This window comes from Poromitra crassiceps (genome assembly GCF_964638095.1).
Source record: "Poromitra crassiceps genome assembly, chromosome: 15".
Lineage (NCBI taxonomy): Eukaryota > Metazoa > Chordata > Actinopteri > Beryciformes > Melamphaidae > Poromitra > Poromitra crassiceps.
Genome location: NC_139634.1, coordinates 5,076,157 through 5,099,150, shown reverse-complemented (window position 1 = coordinate 5,099,150; position 22,994 = coordinate 5,076,157). Strand labels below are relative to the sequence as shown.

General features: G+C 47.7%; 1 protein-coding gene across 1 annotated transcript in view; it reads right to left on the bottom strand.

Moving 5' to 3' along the window:
- LOC310790263 (ras-GEF domain-containing family member 1C-like) overlaps positions 1-22,994 on the bottom strand; it is a gene marked incomplete at its 3' end in the record, with an annotated part of 48,383 nt that overhangs the window by 10,741 nt on the left and 14,648 nt on the right. Inside the window, exons 2-4 of the mRNA XM_083651931.1 lie at positions 3,343-3,564; positions 1,661-1,783; positions 1-22 (exon numbers count right to left, since the gene is read on the bottom strand). The exon at positions 1-22 is cut by the window's left edge and continues 116 nt beyond it. Coding sequence (XP_083508057.1) covers positions 1-22; positions 1,661-1,783; positions 3,343-3,558 — 361 coding nt within the window. The 5' untranslated portion in view covers positions 3,559-3,564. The remainder of the gene's footprint in view (positions 23-1,660; positions 1,784-3,342; positions 3,565-22,994) is intronic.

Here is a 22,994-nt window from a genome sequence, read left to right as displayed (position 1 = left end):
GGCCAAACTTGCGCACTTTAGCCTGTGGAGAGACGCAACGGACATTTAGCTCTGGCTTTTGTTGTGCCAGTACTAAAAATCTCATGATGTATCGTGGAGCAGAAACATGAATTGTGATATTAGCTACATTTTATTCTGCTTTAGTCATCACAAATTCTACAAGTTCTCCATCCAAATGATCTTGTCACTTTGTAATGACATTTTTTAAATTGTTTACATTCTAGCGAGCCAATAGAGAGGCAAAGTGACTGCCTACTTCCTGCTTCAGCACTGTACCAGAGATTTTCATCCGCCATTTATTTTCCCATACACATTTGGTAAAATGCGTATACAAATAGTTTTACTGGTTCAAACCAAACGGTACATATATATTTAGAAACAGGAGAGATCGCATAACATTTCACTTGGACCGAAACGTTAAAAAAATGCGGGTTTAAAGAAAATGTTTTTTCAATGTTTTTTTTTGGTCCGAGTGAAATGTTCTATGGTCTCTCCCGATTATAGCGTTAGGTGAACCGTTTGGTTCGACCAAGTACAACTATTCTATAAGCATTTTACGAAATGTCGATGGGAAAATAAATGGAGGATGAAAATCTCTGGTACAGTGCTGAAGCAGGAAGTGACGTTAAGTCAAGTTTCAAGTCAAGTTTATTTGTATAGCCCTAATTCACAAGCACGTTCCACTTTGCCTCTCTATGCCATCGACGGAAAGATGTGCGGCTCATTCAATGTGTATGCAGCAGTGTGTAGTGTGTTTGTGTGTGATGCAGCAGTGTGTAGTGTTTGTGTGTGGTGCAGCAGTGTGTAGTGTTTGTGTGTGCAGCAGCAGTGTGTAGTGTTTGTATGTGCAGCAGCAGTGTTTGTGTTTGTGTGTGGTGCAGCAGTGTGTAGTGTTTGTGTTTGTGTGTGGTGCAGCAGTGTGTAGTGTTTGTGTGTGGTGCAGCAGTGTGTAGTGTTTGTGTGTGGTGCAGCAGTGTGTAGTGTTTGTGTGTGGTGCAGCAGTGTGTAGTGTTTGTGTGTGGTGCAGCAGTGTGTAGTCTTTGTGTGTAGTGTTTGTGTGTGGTGCAGCAGTGTGTAGTGTTTGTGTGTGGTGCAGCAGTGTGTAGTGTTTGTGTGTGGTGCAGCAGTGTGTAGTGTGTGTGTGTGTGCAGCAGTGTGTAGTGTTTGTGTGTGGTGCAGCAGTGTGTAGTGTTTGTGTGTGGTGCAGCAGTGTGTAGTGTTTGTATGTGCAGCAGCAGTGTTTGTGTTTGTGTGTGGTGCAGCAGCAGTGTGTAGTGTTTGTGTGTGGTGCAGCAGTGTGTAGTGTTTGTGTGTGGTGCAGCAGTGTGTAGTGTTTGTGTGTGGTGCAGCAGTGTGTAGTGTGTGTGTGTGCAGCAGCAGTGTGTAGTGTTTGTGTGTGGTGCAGCAGTGTGTAGTGTCTGTGTGTGGTGCAGCAGCAGTGTGTAGTGTTTGTGTGTGGTGCCGCAGCAGTGTGTAGTGTTTGTGTGTGGTGCAGCAGCCGTGTGTAGTGTTTGTGAGTAGTGTTTGTATGTGCTGCAGCAGCAGTGTGTAGTGTTTGTGTGTGGTGCAGCAGTGTGTAGTGTTTGTGTGTAGTGCAGCAGTGTGTAGTGTTTGTGTGTAGTGCAGCAGTGTGTAGTGTTTGTGGTGCAGTTCTGCTGACCGTGTCTAGGGGGCTCTGGTCCAGCTGCTGCTGTTTGATGCACAGCTCACACACCCTGGCCAGCAGCTCCGGGGGCGGGATGAACAGACGAGCACTCAGCAAGAACGTAAACACATAGACTTTCTGTCAACGGAGAGAGGGACTTATTCGTTACTACGCCTTCACTTTGTCAATGAACACACAGCAGCTTCCTGTCATCCTCGGCGAGCAGAGTGGCTCTTAACATTGAGACACAGGTGAGCAGAGTGGCTCTTAACATTGAGACACAGGTGAGCAGAGTGGCTCTGAACATTGAGACACAGGTGAGCAGAGTGGCTCTTAACATTGAGACACAGGTGAGCAGAGTGGCTCTTAACTCATTCACTGCCAATATCTGACTGGCATTTTTGGCACAGGCCAAGTATTTCCATAATGTTTGGTCATCTTTCAAGACCCACAGTAAATTCTGTACTAGGACTACAGTGATGTCCAATACCTCGAAATGAAGATCTAAGTCTCTACTTTCACCCCCAAAAAGAAAGTTAGCTTTTAGCATGTTCTGTACTCTACTTATAACCCTTTTTATACACCCCATGTTCACCAAAAAAGCCTGTCTGGGAAGAGAAAAGGGAGAAAAAAGCATTTTTGTAAAAGGGCACAATCTCAGGCATAACTCACTCTCAATTCTTTTATTTTGAACTGTATTGACATCAGACATGTAAATATTATTCGTTAGGACACAAATGACAAAAAATATATATATATATATATATATATATATACACACATGAAGTGCTTTTTTTTTACATTCAACAATACAGTTTACTCGGTGTGAGTGTGCAGACAGACAGACAGACAGACAGACAGACAGACACACCGACAGACAGACAGACAGACAGACAGACAGACAGACACACACACACACACACACACACACACACACACACACACACACACACACACACACACACACACACGATCCCCCTTTTAGATTTCTAACCCAACATAGGATAAGCAATAACCACGCCCTGTGGCGCTGGGATTGGCCAGGAGCAACACTGGAGGGCGAGCAGCCCAGCGATTTCATGAACCAACTGAAGAGCTCTTGAGAAGGACAGCGGGCTGCTGTGAGTGCCTTCTGCCCGCTGCTGCCTAGCTGTTCCTGTGTTTATTTTGATTTGTTCTGGTACACCGTCCTCGTCCATGTCTCCCTGTCATATCTATGATCGTTCCCGTTTTCCCCTCGGCTATTCAACACGTCCTCACCGCCCTCGCAAACTGATCGATCATTTCCTCATTCCTCCGATGATCAAACACATCTCTTGATTACTTTCTCCCGTTTTCTCCTGGCTGGCACAGAGGAAGGCGACTCCAGCTCGGCGTTTCAATGGCGTTTCTCCTGTCTGCACAAGGAAGCGTTACCCGTTCTCTGCTTTCCCTCTTGCTCAATTTCAAAACAACAGCTGCGGTATGTGTTTGATCGCGTGCTGTCGGCTACCCTTTGAAGGCAGGGACCTGTGTCTGTGTGACAGGCTGGGCAAGTGTTTGCTGCAGGCGCTGCACCAATAAAAACAAAAACACGTCAAACACGTCCTTGGCGGGGAAGGCCATTGCTGATAACACGTCAAAGACGTCATTGGCGGTGAATGAGTTAACATTGAGACACAGGGCACCTAATCGGCAGCACTAAACATTTATTTTACCTCGGGGTAGTAATCAGCAGTGGGCACCAGGTTCTGGATCAGGGTGTCCAGGGAGGCGGAGGTGATGGGGGGCCCGTCGGCCAGGCAAGCCCCAGGCCCCGGGCCCTCCTGGGGGGCCTCCTCCTCCTCCTCCTCCCCAGGCTCAGCGCAGGCCAGGTGGGGGCTGAAGCCACTGGGAGCAGTGAACATGGTGCCTGGGCACGCTGTCTGGGGCATTCCTGGCTGGAAGACAGAGAGAGAGGAGAGATCCTGGATTAGGATATGGATGGATAGAATAAGGGACGGCAATAGGGTTGCGATTATATGCAGGGGAAAGTCTGGTAGAGGTTCTCAAATGTTTTTCAGCCAAGGACCCCTTACAAGATAGAAAATATACCGGGGACCCCCTCATTCTGATTTGTGATTTTGGGCTAAGCTAAATTGTTTCCACGGTAACGTGCTTGACATTTTAATTGATAGGTTTGTTAGATTAGAATATAATCCATGAACCATTTTAGATTTGAAGCATAAAATATTTTCATTGAACTATGAAGCTTTTGCAACAACAAAAAAGTTGTTATTCTTATTTTCCTGAAAACATTTCGCGGACCCCCTGGCAAAGTGCCATGGACCCCTGGGGGTCCCCGGACCCCCATTTGAGAACCACTGGGTTAGATGACACTTGATTTGGTTAGAAGAAGCAGGAAGTGTATTGCAGGTGTGTCTCTGACGCACCTGATCCATTTGAGCCATGTCATGCCAAGCCAAGCATCTTTCTATCCATCATGCTGTACTGTCTCTACTAGGCCTCTCTAGCCCAGTCTCAACCCCTTTCAGATCAAGGACTTCTCATTTTAGTCCAAATCAGAGCCATGGACCCCCATCTGATGACGGACCCCGATCTGATGACGGACCCCCATCTGATGACGGACCCCCATCTGATGACAGACCCCCATCTGATGACGGACCCCCATCTGATGACAGACCCCCATCTGATGACGGACCCCCATCTGATGACGGACCCCCATCTGATGACAGACCCCCATCTGATGACGGACCCCCATCTGATGACGGACCCCCATCTGATGACGGACCCCCATCTGATGACGGACCCCCATCTGATGACGGACCCCCATCTGATGATGGACCCCCATCTGATGACGGACCCCCATCTGATGACGGACCCCCATCTGATGACGGACCCCCATCTGATGACGGACCCCCATCTGATGACAGACCCCCATCTGATGACGGACCCCCATCTGATGACGGACCCCCATCTGATGACGGACCCCCATCTGATGACGGACCCCCATCTGATGACGGACCCCCATCTGATGATGGACCCCCATCTGATGACGGACCCCCATCTGATGACGGACCCCCATCTGATGACGGACCCCCATCTGATGACGGACCCCCATCTGATGATGGACCCCCATCTGATGACGGACCCCGATCTGAGAATATCTTTTTAGGTGTGATTTTGTCCAGCATTCCATATCTGTGTTGTAGGTAGAGAGAGAACAGTGAGACTTTGAGAACCAACTGTACGAGGCCTCTATCAGCCTGTATTCTCGAGCCCAGTCGTTCCCTCCTCTTCTCCCTCCTCTGTTGGTCCTCTCAGTGTATCCTCCTCTGTTGGTCCTCTCAGTGTATCCTCCTCTGTTGGTCCTCTCAGTGTATCCTCCTCTCAGTGTATCCTCCTCTCAGTGTATCCTCCTCTCAGTGTATCCTCCTCTCAGTGTATCCTCCTCTCAGTGTATCCTCCTCTCAGTGTATCCTCCTCTCAGTGTATCCTCCTCTCAGTGTATCCTCCTCTCAGTGTATCCTCCTCTCAGTGTATCCTCCTCTCAGTGTATCCTCCTCTGTTGGTCCTCTCAGTGTATCCTCCTCTCAGTGTATCCTCCTCTCAGTGTATCCTCCTCTCAGTGTATCCTCCCCTCAGTGTATCCTCCTCTCCCTCCTCTGTTGGTCCTCTCAGTGTATCCTCCTCTCCCGTCTCTCCTCCCAGACAACAACGTGCTCATTCCATCCCGCTGGCAACGACCCGCTGCCGTCGTCGGGGGATACGGAACACCCCCTTCGCCCCCCAACAGCTGCCCCCCCCCGTCTCCCACGACGACAAGACAGAGAGGCAAAATGTGGGTCACTCTGTCGCCGTGGAAACGACCGTTGCTCGCTGCCCGAAAGCGATCGCGTGTCCTCCCCTCCTCTCCTCCCGCCCCGGACGTCTCTCTCTCCCTCTCTCTCTCCTCCCCTCCTCTCCTCCCGCCCCGGACGTCTCTCTCTCCCTCTCTCTCTCCTCCCCTCCTCTCCTCCCGCCGCGGACGTCTCTCTCTCCCTCTCCAAGAAGAATGCGTTCGGTTACACGTTTTAAAAAATTCAACAGGCTCCCTTTCCCTCAATGGGCCAACGAGGCAGCTGGAGCGGAAGGAAGCACTTAACACTGGAGTAGAGATACTACTACTGAGACAGACAACGTTCTGATCCTCAGGGTGCAATTATCATCATCATCATCATCATCATCATCATCATCATCATCACGCAACATCACCGGTCTGTCCATCTGCCTGCCTGCCCCTTCTTCTATCATCATCACGCAACATCACCGGTCTGTCCATCTGCCTGCCTGCCCCTTCTTCTATCATCATCACGCAACATCACCGGTCTGTCCATCTGCCTGCCTGCCCCTTCTTCTATCAGCAGCATCATCACGCAACATCACCGGTCTGTCCATCTGCCTGCCTGCCCCTTCTTCTATCAGCAGCATCATCACGCAACATCACCGGTCTGTCCATCTGCCTGCCTGCCCCTTCTTCTATCAGCAGCATCATCACGCAACATCACCGGTCTGTCCATCTGCCTGCCTGCCCCTTCTTCTATCAGCAGCACGTATCCAAACCAGGAAACAGCAGAATGGAATTTCCCACTTGGAAATTTGAAACACAATATTGTGCCTTCGGCTTTGGGTTCTTTTTTTTTTTTTTTTTTTTTTTTTTTTTCTTTCGGCTTTGGGTTCTTATATCGGTTAAAGGGCTCCATCGTTGTGCTCCTGCTCCCAACCAGCCAGAAGCACTGCTCATCGCCGGAGAGTCTCTGGGTGCCTCGGCTCACTGGAGATCACCGCAGCAGTGAAGGTGCGTTCACACCGACCTATTAAAGGTTTTCACTGGCCTCGAGTTTACATACAAAGTCAATGCAAACGAGCGATTGAGCGTATATTCGCCCGGGAGAAAAATCGCTGGGCGTCCGAGCAACAGAGACAGAGCGAAAGGGTGAAAATACGCTCGTTGCCCGAGATGAAATATCCCAACTCGAGCGAAATTTCGCTGGCAAAAGTCTTGCTGCTCAACGCTGATTGGCTGCCGTGTGAGAGCGAGTCAAGGATCACACTGGCTTGGAACAAACCGCTGGTTTATTAGTGTGGCAACAAACCACATTGACAGCTGATTGACAGGCTGACAGCTGACATGAAGAAGTGAAGTCTGTACTACCGGTATAGATACGCAAGCTCGCGTTAGGAGCACGCTGATAGGCTTAGCTTGTAAACAACTACGGTGGCTCGTAGTGGACAAACATCATGACATTGCGTTTTCATCCTGTCTAACGTTAGCCAGATGTCCGTCAATCCTTGTGCCTGTTGACGAGCGATTTAAACAGAGCGACAGAGCGATTCCAAAGGGTTGAATCGAGCGACAGAGAGAAAAATAAATATCTCGGTGTGAACACAGCTTGAGTCTCTGGGTATACCTCGGCGAGTTCGGCGGCCCTGAACGCCTTTGTGTTTCCTGCAGCAGCTCACGAGAAACGCAGCAAACAAACACGAGACCTTGAGCAACGCACAGGAAGTGATGTCAGATGTCCTGGACACAGTGCCTCTTTTCCTGCTTTCTAAACAACAGCCAGGGAGGCAGAGGGAGTCTGCACACAACCTCCAACTGACTTACAACAGCCAGGGAGGGCAGAGGGAGTCTGCACACAACCTCCAACTGACTTACAACAGCCAGGGAGGCAGAGGGAGTCTGCACACAACCTCCAACTGACTTACAACAGCCAGGGAGGCAGAGGGAGTCTGCACACAACCTCCAACTGACTTACAAGTGACACCTTAATGGTCACAAATGGACCGTAACCTACCGGAGATGATACGGCTCATGAGGGCAGTGACAGTTCAAAGATAATAAACTGTCTTCCTCTTCAAGGGCAACTCATCTGAATCAAGTCGGAAAATAAATGAGCCATTACTTTACTTGCTATGTGGTCTATGGCAACATCATCTACCGGCCCCGGCCCAGTGTAAGAAACATGGCCACAGTGTGGGTGTGGTTTCTGTAAGAAACATGGCCACAGTGTGGGTGTGGTTTCAGTGTGGGTGTGGTTACAGTGTGGGTGTGGTTTCAGTGTGGGTGTGGCTTCAGTGTGGGTGTGGTTTCAGTGGAGAGGCTTTGTCCTGCGGTGACCTTCCGGCCCCCCTCCCCCCCCGCTCAACAGCCTCCCTGCTAAACCGGTGCCACTGCTCCCCGAGGGGTGAAAGGTCAAGCACACTGGCGTGCGGGAGTGCAGTAGTGCATGTCTAGAGTTTCCTGTGTGAAGGGCTCGGCTTTCCTTTGTTCCCGCTCCTCAGTCACGTTACACACTTATTCACACACTTGTACACACGTACACACACACAGGCCCACACACAGGCACACACACGGACACACACACAGGCACACACACGGACACACACACAGGCACACACACGGACACACACAGGCACACACACACAGGCACACACACGGACACACACACAGGCACACACACGGACACACACAGGCACACACACACAGGCACACACACACACAGGCACACACACGGACACACACAGGCACACACACACACACACAGGCACACACACAGGCACACAGAATCAAAAGGCTGGGGGGATGGGTAGTCGCACTAGTGCACTCATAGCCAAAGTGAAACGTCACTTCCTGCTTTAGCACTGTACCAGAGATTTCCATCTACCATTGATTTTCCCATAGACATTTCGTAAAATGCTTATAAAAATAGCTGTACTGTTCAAACCAAACGGTACAGATATATTTAGAATCAGGAGAGATCGCATAACATTTCACTGGGACCGAAACATTAAAGAAATGCGGGTTTAAAGAAAATATGTTTTCGATGTTGTTGTTTTTAGTTTTGGTCTGAGGGAGAAATGTTCTATGGTCTCTCCCGATTCTAAATATATCTGAACCGTTTGGTTTGACCAAGTAAAACTATTTTTATAAGCATTTATACGAAATGTCTATGGGAAAATAAACTGCTGAAGAAAATCTCTGGTACAGTGCTGAAGCAGGAAGTGACGTTCACTTGGCCTCTCTATACCACAGCAGCCGCCCCATGCACAGCCATATCTCCCTCATAATATACGAGGTGCTTAAAGCGGGCTGACATCTTGTTGTCTGGTCCTCACAGAGAGGAGGATCACGCCCCGCCCCCAGCACAGCACCGTGACACACTGACATAAATAACCTGCGCCGCCGAGAGGAGAGAGGAGGTATTTCACCGTGCAGATGACAACCAGGCCCGCCGATCGAACCGTCACGGGCTACTTAGCCAAGCTTGACCAGACGAGCCTGAGCCTACGTCCTCCTCTCACAGCGATCTGCCATAACTCCTGAGGAGATGTATTTATTTATCAGGGAAAGCAGACAGGTTTACACACGCTCCAGAGCACAGGCAGACAAATAACACACCTCTGTGTGTGACTCTCACAAGATCTCTTCCACCTAGATACTGTAGGTCTTCATTCTGCTTTTAAATGTTCTATTTAACAGGCTTGCTGGGCGGGGACTGAAATTACTCTAAAATGTCCCTAATGCTACTTTGAAGCTCTTTTCCTCCCATCAAAGTGAGTGTCAAAGTGAGTGTCAAAGTGAGTGTCAAAGTGAGTGTCACTGTGAGTGTCAAAGTGAGTGTCACTGTGAGTGTCACTGTGAGTGTCAAAGTGAGTGTCACTGTGAGTGTCACTGTGAGTGTCAAAGTGAGTGTCACTGTGAGTGTCAAAGTGAGTGTCAAAGTGAGTGTCAAAGTGAGTGTCACTGTGAGTGTCAAAGTGAGTGTCACTGTGAGTGTCAAAGTGAGTGTCAAAGTGAGTGTCAAAGTGAGTGTCAAAGTGAGTGTCACTGTGAGTGTCAAAGTGAGTGTCACTGTGAGTGTCACTGTGAGTGTCAAAGTGAGTGTCACTGTGAGTGTCACTGTGAGTGTCAAAGTGAGTGTCACTGTGAGTGTCAAAGTGAGTGTCAAAGTGAGTGTCAAAGTGAGTGTCACTGTGAGTGTCAAAGTGAGTGTCACTGTGAGTGTCAAAGTGAGTGTCAAAGTGAGTGTCAAAGTGAGTGTCACTGTGAGTGTCACTGTGAGTGTCAAAGTGAGTGTCAAAGTGAGTGTCACTGTGAGTGTCAAAGTGAGTGTCAAAGTGAGTGTCAAAGTGAGTGTCACTGTGAGTGTCAAAGTGAGTGTCAAAGTGAGTGTCAAAGTGAGTGTCAAAGTGAGTGTCACTGTGAGTGTCACTGTGAGTGTCAAAGTGAGTGTCAAAGTGAGTGTCAAAGTGAGTGTCACTGTGAGTGTCAAAGTGAGTGTCAAAGTGAGTGTCAAAGTGAGTGTCAAAGTGAGTGTCACTGTGAGTGTCAAAGTGAGTGTCAAAGTGAGTGTCAAAGTGAGTGTCACTGTGAGTGTCAAAGTGAGTGTCAAAGTGAGTGTCAAAGTGAGTGTCACTGTGAGTGTCAAAGTGAGTGTCAAAGTGAGTGTCAAAGTGAGTGTCAAAGTGAGTGTCACTGTGAGTGTCACTGTGAGTGTCAAAGTGAGTGTCAAAGTGAGTGTCAAAGTGAGTGTCAAAGTGAGTGTCACTGTGAGTGTCACTGTGAGTGTCAAAGTGAGTGTCAAAGTGAGTGTCAAAGTGAGTGTCACTGTGAGTGTCAAAGTGAGTGTCAAAGTGAGTGTCAAAGTGAGTGTCAAAGTGAGTGTCACTGTGAGTGTCAAAGTGAGTGTCAAAGTGAGTGTCAAAGTGAGTGTCACTGTGAGTGTCAAAGTGAGTGTCAAAGTGAGTGTCAAAGTGAGTGTCACTGTGAGTGTCAAAGTGAGTGTCAAAGTGAGTGTCAAAGTGAGTGTCAAAGTGAGTGTCACTGTGAGTGTCAAAGTGAGTGTCACTGTGAGTGTCACTGTGAGTGTCAAAGTGAGTGTCAAAGTGAGTGTCAAAGTGAGTGTCACTGTGAGTGTCAAAGTGAGTGTCAAAGTGAGTGTCAAAGTGAGTGTCAAAGTGAGTGTCACTGTGAGTGTCAAAGTGAGTGTCAAAGTGAGTGTCAAAGTGAGTGTCAAAGTGAGTGTCAAAGTGAGTGTCAAAGTGAGTGTCAAAGTGAGTGTCAAAGTGAGTGTCACTGTGAGTGTCAAAGTGAGTGTCAAAGTGAGTGTCAAAGTGAGTGTCACTGTGAGTGTCAAAGTGAGTGTCAAAGTGAGTGTCAAAGTGAGTGTCAAAGTGAGTGTCACTGTGAGTGTCAAAGTGAGTGTCAAAGTGGGGTTTGATTCAAAAAGGGCAACCCAGAGTGTCCTTGCAGTGACATCCTGTAGATTGGATTACAATGGGCAGCCACTGACTAGTCTGCCAGATAGAGAGATAGACAGATCTGACTGACCCTCTCTTCACTGACTAGTCTGCCAGATAGAGAGATAGACAGATCTGACTGACCCTCTCTCCACTGACTAGTCTGCCAGATAGAGAGATAGACAGATCTGACTGACCCTCTCTCCACTGATTAGTCTGCCAGATAGAGAGATAGACAGATCTGACTGACCCTCTCTCCACCGACTAGTCTGCCAGATAGAGAGATAGACAGATCTGACTGACCCTCTCTCCACTGACTAGTCTGCCAGATAGAGAGATAGACAGATCTGACTGACCCTCTCTCCACTGACTAGTCTGCCAGATAGAGAGATAGACAGATCTGACTGACCCTCTCTCCACTGACTAGTCTGCCAGATAGAGAGATAGACAGATCTGACTGACCCTCTCTTCACTGACTAGTCTGCCAGATAGAGAGATAGACAGATCTGACTGACCCTCTCTCCACTGACTAGTCTGCCAGATAGAGAGATAGACAGATCTGACTGACCCTCTCTCCACTGACTAGTCTGCCAGATAGAGAGATAGACAGATCTGACTGACCCTCTCTTCACTGACTAGTCTGCCAGATAGAGATAGACAGATCTGACTGACCCTCTCTCCACTGACTAGTCTGCCAGATAGAGAGATAGACAGATCTGACTGACCCTCTCTCCACTGACTAGTCTGCCAGATAGAGAGATAGACAGATCTGACTGACCCTCTCTTCACTGACTAGTCTGCCAGATAGAGAGATAGACAGATCTGTAGCAACACAGATAGAGTATAGAGAGTATAGGAAAGTGCTGTGGTAAGCATGTATTTCTGTGATAGGCCTGACAGGGAGACAGAGTCTCGGCGTCTGTGTGAGTAAATCTACAGGTTCATCTATGAGTCACTACATGCAAACAAACACAGCCAGTCAGTCAGACAGTGTCTCAGAGGTCAGAGGTCAGGCAGGTGACTCCCCTAAACACAGTGTCTCACGCTGTCTCAGAGGTCAGAGGTCAGGCAGGTGACTCCCCTACACACTAGGGATGTCACGATACTAGAATTTCTACTTCGATACCGATACCCAGGAAAATATCGATACGGACACTCAACACCATTTTCGATACCACAGGAAGGGGGGGATGATCACGACACAACAAGAAGCATAAAAATAAAGTTAGACAGATGGACGGACAGATGCACACTTCTCCATAGTCTAGGCCTGATCAAACTTTGAATTTAGACAGCAGATTAGCCTCTGATCTAGCCATCAGAACACGTATAGCTTGTTGAAGCAACAGATACCCAATCATATGGAGGGAAAAATCTGTGATTTTTCATTAAAAGAAATCAGTGATGAGTATACAATGAGTATTGTATCCATTTCAAATTTCTAGTATTGATACTTTCGATACTATCGATACCTGTTGCAAAATGCAAATGAGTATTGTATCCGATTCAAATTTTCAGTACTGATACTTTTGACAACCCTACTACACACAGTGTCTCACGCTGTCTCAGAGGTCAGAGGTCAGGCAGGTGACTCCCCTACACACAATAGTCTCACGCTGTCTCAGAGGTCAGAGGTCAGGCAGGTGACTCCCCTACATGCACATCTTACAGCAGACCAGTCATCAGCATCTGTGTGTGACACACAGAGAGAGGCCTTGCTTTCACTGTCACACTGCTGTCAAATGGATTTTACAGGCAGGTGTACGGCGACACTTTGTCTATCATGCAACTTAAGTGTTAAATGTAGGTTAAAGTGGTGATCCACAAGATCCTGTTTTTGCACTGATCACTAGGTTAAAGTGGTGATCCACAAGATCCTGTTTTTGCACTGATCACTTGCGAACTGCGAACAAATGGTGTCATCAGTTTTGTGGCATTCCAGTTCTTCTCATTCCAAACAAACCATTGTTGCTCCTATAAAGGTCAAATGCATCATCACCTCCTGAGGAAGTTGGCCTGGGAACACCTACCTGACTTTGAGTCACGATTGCGTTACATCAATCACAAAATCAATGGAAAGTTATTTCAAAGGAAATGTCGTGGATTATTACTTACAACCAATAGCATTTTTGGAGGCATAAAGAGAACACAGCTCACTGAGAGCAGCTATATCTCTCTCTGTAGGCTATTCATAGCTTTCAAGGGGCGTTACGTGCTGCCGGGAACGCCCACCTGGCGGTCAAAAAAAAAGACTTGCCAGCCGCGTCGACTAGTTTCTCACGCTGTGTTTGTTCAGCCAAAGTGCCGGATAGCCTACCTGTTGTGCTATCGGTTGCACTAAACCGACGAGGAGACACGCCTGGCTTGTGCTTTCACAGAATCCCGTCGGAGAAAGAAAGGAGGAGGTTGTGGATTTGTGCGAGTGGTTCAGTCGCTGGGCAGGGGAAATGCAAATAGCTTTTTTTTCTACCATCAAAGTACACACGTCTTTGCTCTTTGCGGCCAACATTTCATCAAAGGTAAGCTCAAGTAACGTTAACGGGGTATTAATCATTATTGTAACGTTACTTGAGCTTACCTTTGATGAAATGTTGGCCGCAAAGAGCAAAGACGTGATAATAATAAGCTCCATACCGCATGATACACACAGCTCACATCACTGTCACGTGAAGCAACACGCACAGAGACAAGCAGCAGCTATACACACACAGTGCTGGAAATGGCCAGGTTTGACTCTGGGAACCCTACTTACGCAGGATGGGGGCCCGCATCATTATTTCTGAATGCTTGATTCAGTTTTTTTTATAGATTTTACTCATACCATTACAGCTGTAAAATATCTTACAAAAGTTACTTAACTCATTCATGGCCAGTTTAGGACTACCAATATTTAGCACAGGCCAAAGATTTTCATAATTGTTGGTCATCTTTCAAGACCCACAGTAAATTATCTATTAGCACCAAAGTGATTTGCAATACCTCAAAATGAAGATGTACGTCTCTGGGTTCACCAGGAAAAAAAAGTGAGCTTTTAGCATGTTCTGTACTCTACTTATAGCCATTTATATACACCCTGTTTTCACCCAAAAGGTCTCTCTGAGAAGAAAAACAGGAGAAAAGGCGATTTTTGTAAAGCACACAATCTCAGGCAGAGCTCGCTCTCAATTCTTTTATTTTGAACTGTATTGACATCAAACATGTAAATATTATTCGTTATGACACAAATGACAAAAATATATATATATATATATATATATATATATATACATGTACATACATATACAAGTGCTTTTTTTACATTCAACAATACAGTTTACTCAGTGTGAGTGAGTGTGCAGACAGACAGACAGACAGACAGACAGACAGACAGACAGACAGACAGACACACAGACAGACACACAGACAGACAGACAGACAGACAGACAGACACACACACACACACACACACACGATCCCCCTTTTATCTTCGTTACGTTGTTTCCGGGTCTGAGTACTGCTGGCATCTGCTGCTGTGACTGCCGCTTCTGCCTTGTTAGCTGTTCGTGTGTTTATTTTGTTTTGTTCTGGTCCACCCGTCCTCGTCCATGTCTCCCTGTCCTATACTCCCTGCTGTTTGATCGTTCCCGTTTTCCCCTCGGCTATTCAACACGTCCTCACCGCCCTCTGGATTACCCGTCAAACTGAGCGATCATTTCCTCATTCCTCCGATGATCAAACACATCTCTGGATTACTTTCTCCCGTTTTCTCCCGGCTGGCACACAGGAAGGCGACCAGCTCGTGCAGCGCGCCGAGGGGCGTTTCAATGGCGTTTCTCCTCTCTGCACAAAGAAGCGTTTATCCGTTTTCTGTTTTTCCTCCTGCTCAATTTCAAAACAACAGCTGCGGTATGTGTTTGTTCACGTGTTGTCGGCTTGTCTTAGATGCTAGGGACCTGATAACATGTCACAGGCTGGGGAAGTCTTTGAACTACGCGCTGCACTAATAAAAACAAAAACACGTCAAACACGTCATTGGCTGGGAGGGCTATTCCTGATAACACGTCAAAGACGTCTTTGGCCATGACTGAGTTAAGATTGCTGAGCTCTACTGATGATTGCCCCTTGATTTGATTCATAACAGACTTGATGACACATTCATATTGATGCTGCTTATTCAGCTTCTAAATACATGTTCTCCTATAATTCTCTGCTCCTTTCATGCTGCCCCCCTCTCCCCTGCTCTGCTCTCCACTGCTCTGTTCTGCTCTCCACTGCTCTGTTCTGCTCTCCACTGCTCTGCTCTCCACTGCTCTCCACTGCTCTGCTCTCTACTGCTCTGCTCTGCTCTGTTCTCCACTGCTCTGCTCTCTACTGCTCTGCTCTGCTCTGTTCTCCACTGCTCTGTTCTCCACTGCTTTGCAAGACATTTCTAAGTGGAACCTGAGGGGGAGTGCCGTTCCCCCTCTCGTTCTCGCCGTTGCCTCTCAAGGTTTACTCTGGGAACTTTGTTCCCAGGCGTCCCTCCCCATTTCCACCACTGGTGGGGCTATACAGGTGAGTGATCTCCAGCAGCCAGCCCATCACTGTCTAGACAGCTGGGGGCGTGTCATCATTGTTCAGGGCCCACGCAGCCTGTGTGTGTGTGTGTGTGTGTGTGTGTGTGTGTGTGTGTAACTGTATGTGTAACTGTGTGTGTGTGTGTGTGTGTGTGTGTTCAAGATTCAAGATTCAAGATTTTTATTGTCACTCCATGGTACAAGTACCACGTGTGAAATTCTTGTGCAGTGGACTCCGTTTACGACATAGTACAAATAGGCAACAAGCAATAAGTAATAGGCAATAAGAAATAGGCATCAATAGGCAATAAGACAGCAATAAGGCAATAAGAAATAGGCATCTATAAGCAATAAGACAAGTCGGTGGCTTATACGACAGTGGCATATTCATTGCACATAGGTGCACATGTCATGTGCATACGTTAGACGTGTTCAGACATTCCAAATTCGACGTTTTATACATACATGTGCAAATAGCATGTACCTTATTAAACATACACTTAAATTTACAATTAAACGTTAGGCACCTTATTAAAGATACACTTAAATTTACAATTAAACGTTAGGCATCCGTAATAGTAGCAGCTGCAGTACGGTACGGTACGACTACTGCACTATTTGTGCATATTTAGGAGTCTCGTGGCCTGCGGGAAGAAACTGTTCCTCAAGCGATTTGTGCGTGTTTTTGGAACCCTGTATCTCCTCCCTGTGTGTGCGTTTGGTCTCTGTCAGTGTTATCGTTGTCATCAGTGGGATCCGCCTGCTTTGTTCTATCAGGATTAACAGAGTGCCACACAATCTGTATCAGCACCCTGGACGGCCTGTGTCTGTGTGTGTGTGTGTGTGTGTGTGTGTGTGTGTGTGTGTGTGTGTGTGTGTGTGTGTGTGTGTGTGTGTGCGTACGTGCGTGCGTTGTGTGTGTGTGTGCGTGTGTGTGTGTGTGTGTGTGTGTGTGTGTGTGTGCGTGCGTTGTGTGTGTGTGTGCGTGCATGTGTGTGTGTGTGTGTGTGTGTGTGCGTGTGTGTGCGTGTGTGTGCGCACGGGCACACTGTAAAACTGGAGGTGCACAGCCGCTGCGTTGATGAAACAAAGGCATTCTTGAACAGGACCGAGCAGCTTGAAGCTGTCAAGACTTTGTTATATTCTTCCTTTTTCTCTGCCTGTTTTCCATTTAGCTCTCTGTGAAACCTGTTCCTCCACATATACAGTGTTACTCACAAGAGGGAGAGGGAGTGTGTGTGTGTGTGTGTGTGTGTGTGTGTGTGTGTGTGTGTGTGTGTGTGTGTGTGTGTGTGTGTGTGTGTGTGTGTGTGTGTCGAGGAGGACTCAGTCACACAGCTGCTGACTAGCTGTTCAGGAGTGAAGGGGTTAATGGGTCAGGGGAGATCGGCACTGACTCTGTATTGAGACTGAACAGGGTCATTCAGAGAGAATGGACCCGGCGCCTGACCTCCAGAGGTGGAAGGTGAAGAGTCTAGGTTCCTCAGATGAACACAGCAGTGACTTTGTGCTCTGGGGTCACCACGTTAATAATGTTCTGCTTCTTAGCCCAGTTTGAAGGCTAGAAACAGGCTTTGTCTTGAGTTAAAACAGCTTTCAAGAGGCACATATTTAAAAGATCCCTCAAGGCTGTCGGCTCATTTTTAAAATTAACACATTAGTTAACATTAACATTAGTAGGATTGGCTACAGGTGGTGAATGATGATGATGGCATTTAATCCCTGGTCTTGTTACACGGGAGTCGAGTTAATTAATTCGCAGACAATTGACGGCTTGAACACTGGACGCTTGGTAAACGGGAACCGGCAACAGGCTAACTTGGAGACTGAAAGCTGTTGCAAAGTTGACCTTAAACTGAGTTTACGATCGAACACGGAAGACTGGCGGAACTCACTCTTTATAGCTCCAGAGCATGACATCACTTTACATTCTGACATCATCGGTGAGATATGACATCATCAGTGGAACCATCAATGAGTGACATCATCAGTGGAACCATCAATGAGTGACATCATCAGTGTCGACTTTCATCTAACAGGTCCTGGATTTGTTTGAAACAGTCACTGAAGAAGTAAATCTAGGAAATGAAAATAAATATAGTCCTGATATACTGATAGTCCTTCAAGTCAGTTTTGGTGGAGCACGAAGTCCTTCATCACTTGTGTTAGTGGTAGGGAGTGGACTTGGATCAGGCGATGTGTGCCCAGCGCTTGGCGGATCCGGATCCGACACACGTGGGCCAGACTACGAGGACATCTCTTGGCCTCCAGAAAGACCCTGAGAGCATTGGGATCCGCCCTCTCCTCCAGCTGTGCCTGCTCTGTGGTCACCAGGGCCGGGTCAGCGCCGTGGTCCAGCAGCAGCTGGACGAAGGCCGTGTTGCACCTGTTATGCAGCACCACCTCCAGCAGGCGAGAAACCACGTCACGGGTCAGAACGGCTGCGGCCTGGAGCAGCAGGCGGAGCAGTCCACGTCGTTGCGTTTACCACTGATGTAGAGACCTCTCGAGGGTGTGATCGTCTATGTCAACAGTAACAGCAGCACGAAACCTGATGAGTTCCTGCAGTATGTCCAGCCTTCCATCCTGGGCAGCCCAGTAGACCACCTGGCATCATGGTGACACAGTCCAGGTGACCGCAGAGCACGGCACATGAGAGAAGCGTATGCTTATTAGCTAGCTCTACATGGGCTCCCTGGGTGATCAGGTAGTCCACACAGGCAGCATGACCCTGCCAGGCTGATGAATGAGGAGCAGGGGGGAAGGCAGGGGTGAGGAGGTGATATTCCTCCCCAGGGGGCGCCGTGCAGACAGTCTGGGCTGTCGGAGTGCTAAGACTCAGCGCACTCCTCTCCCTCCTTCACAGCCTATCTCCCCTGCTCCCTCCTCTCCAAGCAATTTACATCGACTCTAACACTTCTGTTCTAATTTCAGATCCACGCGTTCACTCTATAAACACATTATCATTTCAACACTTTCTCTATTTTAAGACGGCGCTCCAAAAAAAAACACGTTTATTTTTGGAGCTGACACTGTTTTTTTGCTCGCCTTGTGTGTTGTCGCTCTGGCCTACATTATCCACGTTGTTCTTTGAAAGCGGTACCTCTGTTGTTTAGTTGAGTTTCTCGTGCCTTTGAAATAACGCAGTACCTTTATGATGACAGTGAACTGAGTGAAACAGAAGCAAGTAAACACCTCTTTAGCATCCTGCCTCTCTCTTCTCTCTTGCCTCATTCCTCTCTCCATTCCTCCCTCCTCCACGCACTATTTTCCCACTGTGCCCATGTAGTCAGGATGCCTATACAGACGGCCCTACTAACATGTAGTCAGGATGCCTATACAGATGGCCCTACTAACATGTAGTCAGGATGCCTATACAGACGGCCCTACTAACATGTAGTCAGGATGTCTATACAGACGGCCCTACTAACATGTAGTCAGGATGCCTATACAGACGGCCCTACTAACATGTAGTCAGGATGCCTATACAGACGGCCCTACTAACATGTAGTCAGGATGCCTATACAGACAGCCCTACTAACATGTAGTCAGGATGTCTATACAGACGGCCCTACTAACATGTAGTCAGGATGCTTATACAGACGGCCCTACTAACATGTAGTCAGGATGCCTATACAGATGGCCCTACTAACATGCAGTCAGGATGCCTATACAGACGGCCCTACTAACATGTAGTCAGGATGCCTATACAGACAGCCCTACTAACATGTAGTCAGGATGCCTATACAGACAGCCCTACTAACATGTAGTCAGGATGCTTATACAGACGGCCCTACTAACATGTAGTCAGGATGCCTATACAGACAGCCCTACTAACATGTAGTCAGGATGTCTATACAGACGGCCCTACTAACATGTAGTCAGGATGCTTATACAGACGGCCCTACTAACATGTAGTCAGGATGCCTATACAGATGGCCCTACTAACATGCAGTCAGGATGCCTATACAGACGGCCCTACTAACATGTAGTCAGGATGCCTATACAGACAGCCCTACTAACATGTAGTCAGGATGCTTATACAGATGGCCCTACTAACATGTAGTCAGGATGTCTATACAGACGGCCCTACTAACATGTAGTCAGGATGCCTATACAGACGGCCCTACTAACATGTAGTCAGGATGTCTATACAGACGGCCCTACTAACATGTAGTCAGGATGCCTATACAGACAGCCCTACTAACATGTAGTCAGGATGCCTATACAGACGGCCCTACTAACATGTAGTCAGGATGCCTATACAGACAGCCCTACTAACATGTAGTCAGGATGCCTATACAGACAGCCCTACTAACATGCAGTCAGGATGCCTATACAGACAGCCCTACTAACATGTAGTCAGGATGCCTATACAGACGGCCCTACTAACATGTAGTCAGGATGCCTATACAGATGGCCCTACTAACATGTAGTCAGGATGTCTATACAGACAGCCCTACTAACATGTAGTCAGGATGCCTATACAGACGGCCCTACTAACATGTAGTCAGGATGCCTATACAGACGGCCCTACTAACATGTAGTCAGGATGCCTATACAGACGGCCCTACTAACATGTAGTCAGGATGCCTATACAGATGCCCCTACTAACATGTAGTCAGGATGCCTATACAGACGGCCCTACTAACATGTAGTCAGGATGCCTATACAGACAGCCCTACTAACATGTAGTCAGGATGCCTATACAGATGGCCCTACTAACATGTAGTCAGGATGTCTATACAGATGGCCCTACTAACATGTAGTCAGGATGCTTATACAGACGGCCCTACTAACATGTAGTCAGGATGCCTATACAGATGGCCCTACTAACATGTAGTCAGGATGTCTATACAGATGGCCCTACTAACATGTAGTCAGGATGCCTATACAGATGGCCCTACTAACATGTAGTCAGGATGCCTATACAGATGGCCCTACTAACATGTAGTCAGGATGCTTATACAGACGGCCCTACTAACATGTAGTCAGGATGCCTATACAGATGGCCCTACTAACATGTAGTCAGGATGCCTATACAGACGGCCCTACTAACATGTAGTCAGGATGCCTATACAGATGGCCCTACTAACATGTAGTCAGGATGTCTATACAGATGGCCCTACTAACATGTAGTCAGGATGCCTATACAGACGGCCCTACTAACATGTAGTCAGGATGCCTATACAGATGGCCCTACTAACATGTAGTCAGGATGTCTATACAGATGGCCCTACTAACATGTAGTCAGGATGTCTATACAGACGGCCCTACTAACATGTAGTCAGGATGCCTATACAGACGGCCCTACTAACATGTAGTCAGGATGCCTATACAGACAGCCCTACTAACATGTAGTCAGGATGCCTATACAGACGGCCCTACTAACATGTAGTCAGGATGCCTATACAGATGGCCCTACTAACATGTAGTCAGGATGCCTATACAGACGGCCCTACTAACATGTAGTCAGGATGTCTATACAGACGGCCCTACTAACATGTAGTCAGGATGCCTATACAGACGGCCCTACTAACATGTAGTCAGGATGCCTATACAGACGGCCCTACTAACATGTAGTCAGGATGTCTATACAGACGGCCCTACTAACATGTAGTCAGGATGCCTATACAGACGGCCCTACTAACATGTAGTCAGGATGTCTATACAGATGGCCCTACTAACATGTAGTCAGGATGCCTATACAGACGGCCCTACTAACATGTAGTCAGGATGCCTATACAGACGGCCCTACTAACATGTAGTCAGGATGTCTATACAGACGGCCCTACTAACATGTAGTCAGGATGCCTATACAGACGGCCCTACTAACATGTAGTCAGGATGCCTATACAGACGGCCCTACTAACATGTAGTCAGGATGCCTATACAGACGGCCCTACTAACATGTAGTCAGGATGTCTATGCAGACGGCCCTACTAACATGTAGTCAGGATGCCTATACAGACCGCCCTACTAACATGTAGTCAGGATGCCTATACAGACGGCCCTACTAACATGTAGTCAGGATGCCTATACAGACGGCCCTACTAACATGTAGTCAGGATGCCTATACAGACGGCCCTACTAACATGTAGTCAGGATGTCTATACAGACGGCCCTACTAACATGTAGTCAGGATGTCTATACAGATGGCCCTACTAACATGTAGTCAGGATGCCTATACAGACGGCCCTACTAACATGTAGTCAGGATGCCTATACAGACGGCCCTACTAACATGTAGTCAGGATGTCTATACAGACGGCCCTACTAACATGTAGTCAGGATGCCTATACAGACGGCCCTACTAACATGTAGTCAAGATGCCTATACAGACGGCCCTACTAACATGTAGTCAGGATGCCTATACAGACGGCCCTACTAACATGTAGTCAGGATGCCTATACAGACGGCCCTACTAACATGTAGTCAGGATGCCTATACAGACAGCCCTACTAACATGTAGTCAGGATGCCTATACAGACGGCCCTACTAACATGTAGTCAGGATGCCTATACAGACAGCCCTACTAACATGTAGTCAGGATGCCTATACAGACAGCCCTACTAACATGTAGTCAGGATGCTTATACAGATGGCCCTACTAACATGTAGTCAGGATGCCTATACAGACGGCCCTACTAACATGTAGTCAGGATGCCTATACAGATGGCCCTACTAACATGTAGTCAGGATGTTTATACAGATGGCCCTACTAACATGTAGTCAGGATGCCTATACAGACGGCCCTACTAACATGTAGTCAGGATGCTTATACAGACGGCCCTACTAACATGCAGTCAGGATGCCTATACAGACGGCCCTACTAACATGTAGTCAGGATGCTTATACAGACGGCCCTACTAACATGTAGTCAGGATGCTTATACAGACGGCCCTACTAACATGTAGTCAGGATGCTTATACAGACGGCCCTACTAACATGTAGTCAGGATGCTTATACAGACGGCCCTACTAACATGTAGTCAGGATGCTTATACAGACGGCCCTACTAACATGTAGTCAGGATGCCTATACAGACGGCCCTACTAACATGTAGTCAGGATGCTTATACAGACGGCCCTACTAACATGCAGTCAGGATGCCTATACAGACGGCCCTACTAACATGTAGTCAGGATGCTTATACAGACGGCCCTACTAACATGTAGTCAGGATGTCTATACAGATGGCCCTACTAACATGTAGTCAGGATGTCTATGCAGACGGCCCTACTAACATGTAGTCAGGATGCCTATACAGACCGCCCTACTAACATGTAGTCAGGATGCCTATACAGACGGCCCTACTAACATGTAGTCAGGATGCCTATACAGACGGCCCTACTAACATGTAGTCAGGATGCCTATACAGACGGCCCTACTAACATGCAGTCAGGATGCCTATACAGACGGCCCTACTAACATGTAGTCAGGATGCCTATACAGACGGCCCTACTAACATGTAGTCAGGATGCCTATACAGACAGCCCTACTAACATGTAGTCAGGATGCCTATACAGACAGCCCTACTAACATGTAGTCAGGATGC